Source organism: Aythya fuligula, chromosome Z, assembly GCF_009819795.1.
Source record: "Aythya fuligula isolate bAytFul2 chromosome Z, bAytFul2.pri, whole genome shotgun sequence".
Taxonomy (NCBI): Eukaryota; Metazoa; Chordata; class Aves; order Anseriformes; family Anatidae; genus Aythya; species Aythya fuligula.
Genome location: NC_045593.1, coordinates 46,922,975 through 46,939,297, shown reverse-complemented (window position 1 = coordinate 46,939,297; position 16,323 = coordinate 46,922,975). Strand labels below are relative to the sequence as shown.

The window sequence follows — 16,323 nt, the reverse complement described above, 5'->3', positions numbered from 1 at the left end:
TTTGCTTCTGCAAAATGTGCTGTTTTGTTCCATTATCTGAAACAAAATTCATGTTTCTTTTTACGAAACTATTTCTACATCTCACCATAAACGCAGATGATAACATGTATTCTCCTTCTCTTCTGTCACCTTTAAAATTTCTTACACATATTAACAGTTTTCAATAGCCTTTATAATTTTTTACATCCTGTAATTTTGAGACAATGGTCTTACACTATAATGATTTCTACACGTCTTTAGTTTTTCAAGTACTCAGTGTTTTTGCCACTACGATCCAAACGGTAGAAACTTTTCCTAGAGCTGAGGGCAAGCATACAACTTACTTATCCTTGACTCATCATATGCGTCACATTTTCAAGTTATTTACATTTTCAAAATATTGAAATGCCACCCAAATACTGGAGTTACTGATTGCTTTGATATTAGAAAAAGTGTTGAACAATTTTTTTAATGTTTTAATGTAACATAGTGCATGAATACAAATAAAAATTACCGTTCAAATAGTGATCTGAAATTAGTGAAAATAATTATAGTGATCTGAAATAAACTGAAGATAATTATATTGACTGCATTCTATATCTTTCATATATAAACATTCAGCATAAAGGAAGTGTTCTTTATATTTAGTCTTTATTGACATTTATTCATTTTCATGTATTATCCTGTTATTTTTAAACAAGCAAAAACTCCCAACCGTTTCCTTATTTTTTTTTCCTTAGATCCAAAACCTTTCTAATTCCTTCTCGTATGTTTCTAATATGATGACTCTCACATGCCTTCTTCATTTAGCCTTTTCATTGTCTAATATCTTTATATTGCTTCATTGTTCATATTCCTCTTGGGCATGCAAATAAATCTCTTAATATATTTCTGTTTAATATCGTTTCTCTCAGGTCCTTTGTCTATATTGGTTTAATAACTACTAATTGTGCATAAACAAATGATAAAATAACTTTAAATTAATAGGCCAAAATGTCATTCTAAATGCTTTACAAATTTAGTATATTTAATCTCTGAAGAGAGAGTACCAGATGAATCTATTATAATTACATCAAGCCTTGCACAGGAACATGATTTCCTATCGGGAGTTACTGCTTTTAGTGTCTTGGCAGCAGTATGTTGTATAAACAAACAAACAAATACACACCAGAATAGCAGGGTATTTAGTGATAAGACAAGGAGTAATGATTTTAAACTAAAAGAACATAAATTTAGATTAGATATTAGGAAAAAAATTGTTACTGTGGTGGTGGTGAGGCACAGGAACAGGTTGTCCAGAGAAGTTGTGGGTGCCCTACCCCTAGAACTGTTTAAGGTGAAGTTGGCTAGAGTTTTGAGCAACCTATTATGAAGGTGTCCCTTGTCATGGTGGGGGGAATGGGAGGGGAAATTAGTTGATCTTCAAGGTCCCTTTCAATACAAAGCATTTTATGGGTCTATAAAGTAATAGCTATGTATGTGTATATAAAAAAGACAGTGGCGCTGGGAATTTTTTCTCTTTTAATAGATAAATGATAAATATACAACAGTAATGAAATTTGTAGCAATTAATTGTTATTTCCAAAAAAATAGATTTTTCTTGGCATAGTCTCACAAGTTTATTGCATAATTAGTAACTTTCTGATAGGTAATAAGAATAGGGGGAAAGCTGAAGAGAAAATATTTTTCTAGTAGCGTTAAAGATATCTTCTTCAAAAAGACTAAAGAATATCTTAATTCATGTTGTTATATGTTATATGCAAATATAACATATGCAAAATCATGTTTCATGATTTTGCTTCTACTGATAAGTGTAAATGCCAAGTAAGAGAAAGGAAAACAGAGTGAGAATGCTGTTTGTTTCTCATTTTAGATGCTTGCCTAATTACTGTGAACATGGTGGAGAATGTTCACAGACCTGGAACAGCTTCTACTGTAACTGTACCAATACTGGTTACAAGGGAGCTACTTGTCACTATCGTAAGTATACGATTTTTCTAGCTGTTTTTGTTTGTCATAGATTCATCCTTGCCCTCTTTTTCTTTCCTCCTGGAAGTGTGACATCTGTATTAATCATTTATATTAGATTTTTTTCTGCCATGTAAAGAAAATGCCATGCCATTCAGAAGCTAGTTCAAACAAAGGCCTTGAGTATTCGAAATCTGTTAACAGAATAAACTCATTGTTTATTTGTGTCTGTTTCATGTTTTAATAGGTTACATGAGATGGTTGGTAATATCTTCTGTCCATAGTTCCACCATATGAATCAGCAAATCATTCATAATTCTGTTTAGGACAAGAATATATATACATATATATTATGTCAGTAGGACTACAGTCTTGTGTAAACATCATCACATGCATGAACACATAGTTTGTTGAATCAGTGAGCAGGTTAGGTGATATTCCAGTAGGGTGAATTCAGCAAAACTGGCATAACAAAGCAAATAAACAAAAAGATCACCTATTAAATCTTGCTTGGATAAACTCAACAACTGTGTTGACTTTTCAAATAGTACACATACTTTTGAATACCACAGTGCATAATCTATACCTATGAGAAGAGTAAACTGAAGATGAGCTTGCTTTTATTTTTTTTATTACTATTTTTTTTCAGTTTAGATGAACATTATCTAAACCTTATAATTATTTTTTTTTCCTGAATGTAGTGACTCTTTCTTTTTGATAGAGTATTTTCAAATCTTGTTGTTGTTATAGCAGACAGTCCAGAAAAGAATCACTATAATAGTATGACTTTGATTGCTATGGATGAGTTGGCTAATGTGGTCTAGTTGTGGAATTGTCATTGATTACATGTGTAATGACAGATTTGAAGTAAGTAGTTCATTTGATCATAAAGAAGTTGTCACAAACTTTTCTTCAGGAATTGACTGATATAAAACATAGATGACATGGGACTGAGAAGCTTCCATTTTGTCTGTTTATTTTGTTCTTTTATACTCTGATAATTTATTTACCATGACATTACTATGTAAAGAAAAAGAGAAGAAAACATGAACCATGAAAGTCAAAAAATACTAGGAAACAATTAGAATATCTAGTAACACTGATTATTTTTTGCTGTATGTAAAGGCATGTAAATAAATGTCAGATTTAATTGAGACTGTTAAAGCTTGGCTTCTCAAAATCTGATTCCCAGGGTCTAAATGATACTCTTAGCTTTCACATTAGATGACTGTTTCTAAACCACCCCCCCTTTTTTTTTTTTTTTTCATTTTAAATCTATATTTCAGTGTTTCCTTCCTGAAATTTCCAGCCTGAAATACAGAAGAAAATACTCAAAAATGTTCCTTGTGATCATCCCTCTATATATAATTAAATGTGCTTCACAAATTCAAATGGAAGTAAAACTTCATGTGATTTCTTCTGTATTCTTTAGCTTTGAATGTACACAACTTCTTTCCCCCGTACAAAGGCCCCAAACATTTTTATTTTTATTCACAGAATAAAATATAGCACGATGCTATTGCATTTATGATGTTCTTTTACAGCTATCTACGAACAATCATGTGAAGCCTATAAGCACAGAGGGAACACTTCAGGCTTTTACAATATCGATTCAGATGGAAGTGGCCCCTTGGGACCGTTTCTTGTATACTGTAATATGACAGGTGAGGTGATAAACTGTGTTAACTCTCTGTTGGGTCTGTATACATGCTCATTATATTGAAGTAGAGTTTATTAAGCAAGAAGCCTCTGTAGCTCACAATTTTAACATATAGATGCACAACAAAATGAAGGTGACTCCTTGGGTCAGAATACCAGGCAAAGAATTAGGCATAGAAATTAAAATAATAACAGGATTTAGGCTGTAAATCTAAAACTTGTTGTTGTGCTTTGCATAAGTGGGACATTTGTTCCATAAGGAGAGAATGCCATGTTAGTTCATTTTTTTGGGAGCAGCTTTGTTTTCATTGTGGTTACAGCCTCTATGAGGACTTTTAAATAAATTAGGAACATGTTATGTTTTATGAGAATACTACTGACTTTTCCCTGAAGGCTTCTGAAAAATTATAATTCAGAACTGGCCTTTGTTTGATGTAAGGAATACAGACATTAAGATTCATTTTTCAGACAATTAGTAGATCTTTTGGAGAATGAAAATTCAACCAGTAAGACTCTCACAGCCTCAATTTCAAGCACACAACCTCCTTTTCTTTATATGTGACTACATCGCTAGAAGTTTTAGATGTCAGTTTGTTGTCAGTCAGACTGTTAACAAACAGTTTAATTTGTCTATGCATGCCTATCAATGTGTGTCCTTCCAATTAAACTACATTTAAATTTATTTTTGAAAATTAGTATTACTTTATTTGTAGTTGTTTCATTTTCTTTAGTTTCTCCTTATTTGATCTTCTTCCAGTAAAAAGGATTAAATCACTTAGTTATTTCATTTAAAAAGATACATTGTGACAATTCAGTTTTACATTTTTAACTGTACAAAAGATTACTTGAATAAGCTATGATTGAATTTGGCTCATTTATGTCCTAAGTGCTGAAATTTTACTTATAAACCATTTCATAATCTTGTGATTTGGGTTTTTAAACAATTTTTGTAAACTACATTTAGCCTGCTCTGAGGAACCTGCTTTGGCAGGGGGGTTGGACCCGATGATCTTTCGAAGTCCAATCCAACCCCTACAGTTCTGTGATTCTGTGATTACTGCAAAATAATCACAGTCACATGTATTTCTTGAGAGACTGACAGGACTGTCTGCCAATAGCATTAGTTGAATTTCACAGCAGTATAAAATTCTTTAGATCATATATATTTTTTAGATTTATACATACTGAAATAATAGAAATTCTTAGTTTTAATCAATCTGTGTAATTTAACTTGTCTTACCATCTCAGCTCCTGACTTTGACTTATGCAGTAGGCTATGTTAGCTCACAGAAAACACACTTCAGATTGGCACAGACCCTTAAAAAGAAATATCCTTGTGTTCTATGAGACTAAACGAAATGAAATAATCCTGATGGAAAGAAGTTTTTTTTGCGTTTCTTTTTTTTTTTTTTTTTAATATGTGTCAGGTGTGTCTGTAGCATCTGATGTGTGTCCATGAACAGCTGTTACAGTTTTCCTCAGTCACTTCCTATTCATCACATTAAGAAAACTTTGTTGATCAGTTCTTCATCTTAGGATGCAGACAGGATGCACCCTTTCCCAGTTTTCTCATAACTGATATCCTCTTTTCCCACCAGAGGCAGGGAAAGCATATGTCCACATTTCTTGCAGCACTGCCTGGACATTCATGTAGATTTATATTTTGGCAGATGGTAGGCACCTTTCCCCACTTTTATTTTTGGAGGTTAATTTCAGTATGAAAAGCCAACAGCCCACAGTGGTAGTTAAGATGACACATTTTCAGTGATGTGTTAAAAATTAAAAAAAATTTCCTTTTTAATTTAGGGATTTGAAAATGTGTGTGAGTGTGATAGGTGATCAGTTTGTCTCTTAATGTTTGTATTCAGAATACCCTTTAAATATGTTTTTGTTCATGTGCATATACAGAAATAAATGTTTGCTTTTTTTTTTTTTTTCATACCATGAGCATATGCTTAATAGTATTATGTAATCTGGCGAAAATTAGATAAGGATAAAGTTGTTTAAGTAGACCCCTTTTTGTATTGTATTTTTGAGCAGGTATCTCACTGTGATGTTTCCTCAAGTTTTCTGATGAATACTTATTCTTTAAGTGACCGCCAGTTCTTTGCTTATTATAGACATCTTCCAGTGTCGACCACGTGTGGTCTGTAGGATATTAAATAAAGTACAACTCTGTGAAATAGTTAGAAATATTAAGTAGCATTCTAATATTCACACTAATATTGGAATTTTAGCAATTTTCTATAATTGAAGCCACTGATGATAGCAATATTGATTATAACAATTGAATCAGTATTACTACCATACTTAAATATATTTCTCATGCCTTCTTAAAATGCATTCTTTATTAAATTACAAAAATATCACAAAGAGGAATCTACGTTTGACTTGACTGCCCCAACCTGGCTTTACCTGAGAGCTTACAAACCCCTACCTTGACATGGATTTCAGTCATGGGGGTTAGATGCTCACAGGCACAAACTCAGTGTGTCTCTTCATACAGCATAAACTCAATATTTCTCTTTTCATAGCTAAGCAGACTTGTCCAAAGTACAAAACAGCATTAACATGTTAGTCTTTATCAGCCACCCATATTTGAGTTATCTTCCATTATATATATTGATATATTATTTAATTATATATATTTATATCAATATATATCAATATATACAATTATGTAATTGTATATATTATTACATAATATATATGTATATTACATATATATATTTGTATATATTATATTATACATGTATATAATATATACAATTATATAATTGTATATATTGATATATATATCTTATAAAGAAACTGAGGGAGTAATCTCTGTACACACAAGAAATGTGTCTGATATTTTTTCTCTGAACAAACAAGGAGAGTGTCTGATATTCCTTGTATGCAAACTATAAGTAAGGCTGAGTGACCAATGCATTCCTGTAGCCCTTCTTGTTGTTCTCGATGTCCTTGGACAGATGCGATTCTATGTGGGCATTAGGTTTACTAACTTTATCCCTGGCTGCTCAAACAATGTCTCTGGGTCCCTCTTCCTTTCAGGGCTTTATCCCATGGTACTCCACCAAGCAGATTCTTGAAGAGGTCAAAGTCTCAAAGTCTGCTCTTCTGAAGTCAAAGCATCCCCAGGCAGAGTTCCGAATACTCCAGCTGGTCACTGACATAGAGAGCAAAAACCCCTCCTTGTCTCCCCTGAACATCTTTCCAAAAAAAAATGTATCCTTCCATTCCAACACTCCAGTCATCCCACTATGTCTCTGTAAGGCCAATAAGATCAGAGACCTGTAGGCATATGTACTCTTGTTTATTCCCCATACTGTGCCTATTTGCGTAAAAGTACTTAAAAGGTGCACCTCAGCAGGGGCACCTCACTTAGGAAGCAGTGTTCCTAGAAAGTATTTGGGGGATTTCTCCATAATGGTTCCTTCTAGGCATTTCCTTACTAACCTTCAAGTGCTGGAACGTACTCTCATGGCCCTGAGGCTGGGCTAAAAATTCCAGTTCCCCCTGCTTATTACCATGATATGGGTATTTCTGTAGGGGCATTTAAATTGAGCTCCCGCTGAAAGTTTTTTTCCTATCTATGGACAGCCATTGCTGACATCTTAACATTTCTTAAAATCATTAAGAAATGAGTGGGTTGATATTCCTCTCTCCTGGTGGATTTAATTTAAAATTTTCTTCATAAGCTTGGAAAGTCTGGAACTCAAGTTGTTCTTTCCCTCCTCCAAGAGATAGACCCCATCTGACCTCAGTAGACCATGTTTCTCAAAGCAAATCCCATGGTCTAAGTAGCCAAATCGTTGGCCATGGCACCAGTCCCATAACCATTTGTTGATGATTAAAGTAGTTAGCATATGGCTTCCAGTAGCTTTTAAGGCAAAACCTTCATATAATTGTGATGTTAGTTTTCGTTCTCATTGTTTGTTTTTGCATAGTGTTAAGTTTTTACAATTAAAATTCTTTCAACCATTATTATAGAAAGTTAAAAGACTTCTAATGCAAGACTATCAGTGACATCAACATAATTGAAAAGCTATTAAACTGCTTGGTTGCTCAATGCAGTAGAATAGCTGCAAGTTAGAGAAGGTTGATTTCACAGCAGACTGCATACCTTAACACGTACCTTTTATAAGTGTACAATGTATTGTTTATCATTCAAACATTTGAATTATATTTATATGCAAGTATTTTCTGCTCTTTTATTATAAGAGCATCACACTAGAAGATATACTTATATATATTAAGTAACATCTGGGGTACTGAATATTTGCTACTAGTTCATGAAAAACAAACAAACAAAAACTCATAGAAACAGTTCAATTGCTTCTAGAATAAATATATATATATTTAATATTTTGTATGTTCCCACTTTAAATTAATCTTAAAAGCTTTCTACACAATGCCATAAAGCAGAGAGCTGCCTTACCCAGCAGTATCTGAGCTATGTGTTTTTCAGGAAAATGCAGCTCTTAATTCTGAACTACTACTTCATCGTGTTACAGTACTGAGTCAAAAAGGCATAATTTAAAGGGTGCCAAAAATCAATATTACCTTGGGTATTTTGAGGCGTCTCTCTATTGAACTATGAAAGCTTTCAGAGGGGTTTCTTAATTCTTGACTAAATACAGATTTTGAATAGTATTGCAAATAAAGATTAACATTTGATTTTAGATGGTTAGAAACACTTTCGTATGACCCAAGTTTTATACTAAATACAGTATCTGCAAGCTCCTTCTGCTTCTTTATGTAGCCGCAAGACAGCATGTCATTTATTTCAAGAGGAATCGCTTAATTTCAATTTTAATGTCAAATGTACTATTGTTTTAATGTGGGATGGAATTTAGTGTTATTTCATAAACAATTTAAGCCTAGAAAAAAATAATAGCGATAGTAACTGGCCTTCTTTCCTTCCTTCTTCCCTTCCTCTTTCCTAAGAAAAGAGAAAAAATTGTCTTTGTTTATTGTTTTCTTTCTCAATAAACATAACAAGCTGAATGCCAGTTACAGACACAGTGTGGTAATGTACATATAAATAGAAGCAATGATTAATTGGTTTCATTTTTGCTACATGATTTATGTCTCTGTTTCATAATGCACAAATGCATTTTTTGTAATTAGAGAAATCTCTTTCAAGTTTGGTGTATTTGATCATACTTTTCTTTATTTTTACCATTACCAACTTATGCAACTACTTCAGATTCTTTATTATTTTTCACGTGTTTTGAAAGATGCAACATGGACCATTATACAGCACAACAACACCAACTTAACCAGAGTCAAAAGTGCTAAGCGAGAGAACCCACACACTGTGATTTTCAAGTACTCTGCCAGCCTAGACCAGCTTCAAGCTGCAATTAACCATGCAGAACACTGTGAACAGGAGCTTGCTTACCACTGCAAAAAATCAAGGCTTTTAGATAAGACAGGTAAGTAAAGCAGACAAATCGTGTTATGGTGCACACTGTGTTTTATTTCACTGTCTCTAGTAAAGGTATTTATTTCTATCAAGGTTATGGCTTTTTGCTACACTGGAATAAGAACAACTTCATTAAGCTAGTACTCAGAATCCTGTAAATTACTGAGAGGTATTTGAACAGGAAAAACACTACTACTCTGGTAGTCTGATTTCCAAGTGTTTTAAATATTACTGAGGGAATTACTTAGGAAACATCTCTTTCAAAGGACACAAACTAAAGCATAGATATCAGCAGTTAATTGCTGAATGTTTTTTGAACAGTCATTGTCTGTATAATAGGTGCTTTATGTAAAGCACTGATAACATTAAATTTCCACAGTCCAATAAAATCAATCGTAGGAAAAGAAACGATAGATAAATTGTGGATGAATGCAAATATACAAACAAAAAAAAAATAGATATGAGTGGGGTTCCTCTGATATACTTCAATAAAAAAATAAGGTATGTAGTCTTCTTAAGTCTTAACATTCATTGACTCACAGCTGAGGTTAATAAAAATCCTTTTTAAGTACTATATATAACATGGACATAAAAATGCATTTTTTGATGATTTTTGAAAAATTAAGCCAGATTATTTGAACTGACTAGAAACTCTGATGCATTTTGAGTTAAATTATTAGAATTGTTTTCTAGTAAGCAGAAAGTAGGGCTCAGAGTTCAATTTATTTTATTTTTTTTTTTTACTTAAACCATTTCTTTACATATGCTTCATCCTTATCTCTGTCATGGACATAGATGGATTTTTTCTTAGACTAGCATTCACTCTTGGCAGAATATCTGTTCCAAAATGACCCTGCAGCATAAAAGATGAGCCTACTAAATAAGGTGTTCCATTGAACTTCCCTTTTACTTGTCGACTCCAAATTCAAGTTTTAGTTAGATATTTGAAAGCCTGGCTTACATCAAGCAGAAGGTTTTAAGATTGTGTTGTCTAGGTATTTCACTTTATTTATTTATGTATTTATTTTATAGCTATTACTCTGTTACACAGCGTAAGTTAAGAAAAAAAAAAGTCTTTTTCAACTCACCATCTTCCTTGGAGAATTCAATCTGTAAATCATGAAAAAAGGGAAAAATTAACGGGTCAGAGAAGGAAGCAGGGAAAAACTTACAGAAGCAGAGATACACTAAGACTGCACAGCTATGCAGCTTTTGTTAGAAAGCTAAAGGAGCACAATCAGTTGCTAAGCCATCTAACATTTGGAGGTTTGAATGGTATGTATAAATAACCGTGAGAAAGTTATTTGAACGTTCTGCAGATTCTCTGAAATCACTATTTTTTACCTTTTTAAAACATTAATACAGATTATGCTAAAAGCAACTTTTTTGAAGAGTAGACTTTAGTCTGTTCTGAAGAAGAAAAAAGAAAAAAAGAGATCTCAAGAGAGTGTTGAGGTAAAAGAAAGCTAGAAACTACTGATTATCAGTCTTGGATTTGGTATGAAGGTTGTTTAAAAAAGGCAACCCTGTGTTTTTGATAGAGGAATGAACAATGCCTATTGAAGAGAACTTTTTTTTTTTTACGTTTTCAGTTTGAAAGCAGGCAGAGGTGCATTTTTATGACTTTTTTTGAGGATGTATTAACTTTGCATACCTTTTTAGGCAAGCTTAATTAAATCACTTCTTCAAAATAAAATTCAGATGTTAGTGGTTGTAACATTAGTTGCTGTTCAGGTTAATGAATCACCGTTAAACTACATAGACTAAATACCTAGCTTAGCACAGAACTGTCATGCAGAGCTATCTGCAAAATTAAATGCATGAATACTGCTGAGTTATCTTTCTCAGCGATTTCAGTAAGCTCTTAGAAACAGTTAAGCTATCTGTTGTTAAGCAAAATGGGCAGTGCCTACATCAGTTAAACACCAGTTAAAACCTGGATGCATGCTGATTAACTACAAGTACCATGTTGTAAATATATCCTAAAGTATTTTTAGACTGAAAAATATTTTTCATCTCTGAACACCACAAAATGTAAATCCTGGACTTTGTCTCAGATGCTGCAAGAGTAAGAATTCCCAAATCCTCAAATTTGACATCCTTTTCTTTCTGTCAGTATAATTTTTCAGCTTGCTTTCATGGAAGGAGAAAAACTTAGAACTCTAACACCTTTTGAAAATTTTATGGTCATCTCTGCATGAAAGAATTCTCTCATTTGTCTCCTGGATTTCAGAGAGCTGTGGGGTTTGGAGGGCAAAGGAATTAGGGATCTTTTCTTGTTTTCATTTGATTCTTCAAAATCTGTATTTCAGTTGAAAAGAGAGAGAAGAGAAAATATTATTTGTTCTTGCTGTAGAGTAGTGATTTTTTTTTTATTTTTTTTTAACTGTTGCTGGAAAATACAGTTCTGGTCTTCTGAGAACTTTGAAATATATTTGTCACATACATTTATGTTAAATATGCCATTTTTATCTTGTTTCAGTAGTTATGAACTCTAACAAACATTTAGGATCTCAGTGTGACACAGTACCATAAATTCATACATTTAGAAGTTTAATTAGAAATTTTAATAATGATGTTGCACTTATAAATGTGAATTATAATTAAATTTGATAAGATGTTCATCCCATTTTGAAGAGTTCATAGAGCTAAATAAGAATTTTATTTGGAAAATAAATGTTTTTAAAAATTGAGGAAGCTTTAGGAAAGCAAAGTGATCTAATTTGCAAATTTGGAAGGAATAGCTTGCTGACTTAGATATTATTTCATCTGTTCAGCACCTGAATGTGGTCTTAATTGTGGTTTAGCCCCAGCAGGTAGGTAACAGCTACCCCACAGCTGCTCACTCACTCTCCCCAGGTGGGATGTAGGAGAAAAGCAGAGAGGTAAAAGTGCAAAAATTCATAGGTTAAGGTAAAAATGGTTTAAAAAAGCTATGTGTGCAAGAAAAACAAAGCAAAGAACTCATTCACTACTTCCCATCAGAAGGCAGATGGTCAGTGACTTCCAAGTAAGCAGGGCTCATCACAATTAATGGTTTCTTGGAAAGATAAATGCCATCATTCCAAATGCTATATCCTGTTCTTCCCCTGGCCTCTCCTGGATTCCCCTGCCCTCCCTTCTCCTTCCCCTCCCTTTTTAACCCAGCTTTTACTGAGCATGGTATCATATGGTGTGGAAAATTCCTTTGGCCAGTCTGGGCCAGCTTGCCTGGCTGTGTCCTGCTTCTTGTACACTCAAAACCTTCTCACTGGCAGGGCAGCACAAGAAGCAGAAAAGTCCTTGGTTCTGTGCAAGCAATTAACTGTGACAGCTGAAAAGATTTCTGTTCTAGCATGTCTATTTTAATTGAAAATCCCAAGCACAACATTCCACCTATGAAGAAAATTCACTCTATCCCAGCCAAAAGAAGGGCAATCTTCACCAAGTCTTCCTGCTGAGGATCACCTTTCTGAATTTATTTGTTGCTTTTTATAAATGAATCTTTGAATTACTTTAAAGTCAGTATTGAAAAAAAAAAAACAATCACAAATAGCTAACAACTGAAGTAAACCTGATATTGGAACAAAATTAAGTAACATTTTACTGCAAATTACTTTTTTCTATCTCATTGATTATGACCACAATGAAATATCAGGATTTGAAATGTAAATATATACATTAACAAATTTTCTGCTGAGTTTAATCCCTACCACTTGTGTGATCTATAATCTTTGCCATCTGTTCCTGTTGAATAAAATTTTGATTATTATCACATGAAATATTCTGGGGACATGCAGGCCCCAGTAATAGTAATTCAGTCCCCAGATAGTAATTCTTATATGACTATTCTTAACTAAGAATAAATTATATTAAATCAGCCTAGATAGCATTTGTAAACTATGTCATGAGAAAACTTACATGTTATTATATTAATATAGTTGTTATGAAGAAAGTTCTAACCCTTTTTACTAATAGCTTTATTTTGATTAGGCAATGTTTAGAGATAGAAGAAGAATCACAATCTGGACTAATCTGTATTAATTTGCAGTATTTCAGTAAATACTCTTTCTCACCCTTCCATAAGAGCAAACAACTGAGACCAGCTTTTAAATACACTTCAATATCCCTAGCCAAAGGCTGGGAATATTAATTCAAAACTACAATGTAAAGCTAAAGCATCCTGTTGTTACAACAGAAATGTACTGTTTTTTACAATTCTAGTTGGAAATTTTTGAAATGTTGTCTGATAAATTATTTATAACCTGTCACTAGGTTTTCTTTCTCCTTTGATGGCTTGCAAACACAGACACTGATATTGGACATTGATGTCATTATGCAAGTTTGACTTTTCCAGAAACTGTTTGCATTCTTTTTTTGGCCTGCTGGACTGACAGTTATGTGGTAATGAATGTAGTGAATATGTTTATGAGCTAAGAGATTGTCAAAATAACAAAGGTCTTATCTAACAGTAAGTTTTAATAAGTAGTGATTGTTGCAGGTAAAGTTGAAAGAAGGATAAATTCTAGCTTGCTTGTGCTTGTGGGGACTGCTTCTTGGAGTTTGCAACAAAAGCAAAAGGAAATTTCTGTAGGAAACTCTTTAATTTAACTGTACTTGACTTCTTCTCATGCTCTGACTTTAAGACATGGCATCTTTCAGCCTTCTTTATTACCTGAGATGTTTTTGTCTTTCTGCTTCATATCTTTTAGGCATTGTCTGTTCTTTATATTTTTTCTGTCACTGTGTTTGCTTGATGTAACACATCAAGATGGGGAACATCTCCAATCTTCACCAGATACATCAATTTGCCTATGAGGTTTAGTCACTAACATGATTTCTACTGTCTCTGAATATGTAAATTCTGAATCTGCTATATGTGATTAATGTCTGTTTTTGGGCATTTCTGATTAACACATAGTACTATTCACCTGTTTAATGTGCATCACAGATACGAGTAGTACTCTGCAGTATTCTTAGCAGTGGAACGAATTCATCTCTGTAAAGCTTTTCTGTAACTCTCCTGATTCTATTTCTGGTACTTCCATGATCTAGAATTGATCTTTACTTGGGACTTTAAACTACTTTGATTTCTAGGGTGATGATATCTCCTTTTTCATGTACCATTTATAAATGCATTTTATAAATGGACTGCTTAAGATAAATGATTCTAATATCATGGCTGGCTGAGCCATGATAGGACCATTAGTTCCTTTTTCCACTAATGTAAGCAAATACCTGTGACAGTCATTTAATACCTGATAATGAAGTATTACAATGAATAATTACTTATCTAATGAAAGTGATAACTTTTTTTTTTTTTTTCTGTTTAAAGTTTTTATATTTGAGGGATGATTTTTCTATGGATATTTTAGAAACTTGTTTGTATTAAAAAAAAATAAAAAATAATAAAATAAGAAGAGTCAAAGATAGGACTGGGCACTGATTTTCCCAAACCTACCTTTTAGATGGGTTGCCATTGAGCTGGTGGATTGGAAGGACCAATGAAACACAGACATACTGGGGAGGTTCCTCGCCTACTGTTCAGAAATGCGCTTGTGGCATAGAGGGGAGCTGCATTGACTCCCAGCATTACTGCAACTGCGATGCTGACAGAAATGAATGGTGATTATTTTTATTATTATCATTGTTTATTCACAATATATTGTCTTGGAATATAAATAAAGAAATAAAAACCTTAGCAGATTCTTAATACCAAAAATGCTGTAAGTATAAATTAGTATAGTGACACCTGTTCTTTTTTTTTTTTTTTTTTTTTTTTTTTTGAGATATAGAGCACTGTCTTAAAAAATATTGCTACATATATTAAGTGTTACTGTTAATTCTTTCAATCTGAATTTCAGGGAGTAGGGGGAGGAGTAGGAGGAGGAGTTCATTTTATGCAGAGATTTTCTAGTTTTAGAAAATATGTTATATTTTAAGATATCAGTTTTTGTGTTTAGTATAACTTCAGCTATGTATTTTAGAATGGGAAAAATAATCAAAGCCAATCTTAAAGGTATGGGGGGGGGAGGGAGTTGTTAAAATTTCTAGGAAATTTTAAGCATAATTTTTTAACTCTACATTTAAGTTTAGGCTTTTAAATTTTTATTATTATTAAAATTGGACACCCTTGTTATCAGCACAATTTATTTATTTATACATTATACTACCTATTGTAAGTGAATGGAAGTTTCTCTATAATGCAGATGTTCCACTTGTATTTGAAATTCATCTAATGTTATTTATGGTCCTATTAAAATAAGTAATATCACAGAAAAGTCCTTATCATGATGTCAAATTTGAACCTGGCTTTAAACTTCAGATTATCAGTGTACCAGATCCAGCTTTTTTAATAGCAATTCTAGGACAGTATAAAGCAGGCTGATACTTTTCAAATAAAATATTTTCCATTGAATAAACTTTTATGTCTTTAAACTTTTAAAGCATATCTAACATTTATAAGTCTTATTCAATGAGTAAGCTAATATGTGCACATTAATAAATGTATCGACATCTGCAGATAGAAAACGTTAAGAAGGTACATGGGAAGCTTCATGTCTTCATCTGTGTATGTACACATATGTATACAATGTGCATTTTCTCCTCTAGCTTTCCTTTAAATGAACAGCTAGTGAATTTGTTTGGAAAATGATCCTATTATCATGAGCAAATACAAAAATGAAAATACAATGAAGAGTTAGTCAAAGAACAATTAACTTACAAGTTCCAGAAGTTTCTGTAGGTTTGCATGGGAAAAGAATTGTCATCCACAGTAAAATTCACAGTCATACCTGCTGTATTCTTCTCATAAAGGTCTTATACAAAAACCCAGAACACTAGAATTTTTCCTATTACTGTGTTGCACAGCAGCACAAGCAATTTTTGATTTCTAACAACAAAAATGTGTTAAGAAATTAATATATTTTGAGACAGGCTTTTGAATATTTATTAGCATATGCAATATATTCTTGCTCATTATTTTCACTCACTTAGTAAATACTCGTATACATAGATTAATTTACAATGTTAACATACTTATGAATATAGTAGTTAAAGGATGACATAAGTACAAATCAAGGTAATTAGTGTATGTTGGTAAGTGAATCAAAAAGTTGTTGATAAGTGAATTGAAAATATAAATTGAAAATAGAATGTGTCCTGTTTTATGTTTCTGTATGTATCCACACTTGTTGCTTTAATTTTCAGTTTAAGAGGTAACTTATCCCTGTAAATCCAATGTTACGAATTTTATGGTATGCTATATTAACCAATGTTATGGTATTTACACTTACTTTGGTAGTTGT

At 32.7% G+C, this 16,323-nt stretch overlaps 1 protein-coding gene across 3 annotated transcripts in view; it reads left to right on the top strand.

Moving 5' to 3' along the window:
• LOC116501013 (contactin-associated protein-like 4) overlaps positions 1 to 16,323 on the top strand; it is a 217,461-nt gene that overhangs the window by 160,439 nt on the left and 40,699 nt on the right. For all 3 annotated transcript variants that reach the window (XM_032206374.1, XM_032206373.1, XM_032206375.1), the window contains 4 exons: positions 1,853 to 1,959; positions 3,492 to 3,611; positions 8,850 to 9,047; positions 14,485 to 14,641. In XM_032206374.1, the coding sequence (XP_032062265.1) occupies positions 1,853 to 1,959; positions 3,492 to 3,611; positions 8,850 to 9,047; positions 14,485 to 14,641 (582 nt within the window). The remainder of the gene's footprint in view (positions 1 to 1,852; positions 1,960 to 3,491; positions 3,612 to 8,849; positions 9,048 to 14,484; positions 14,642 to 16,323) is intronic.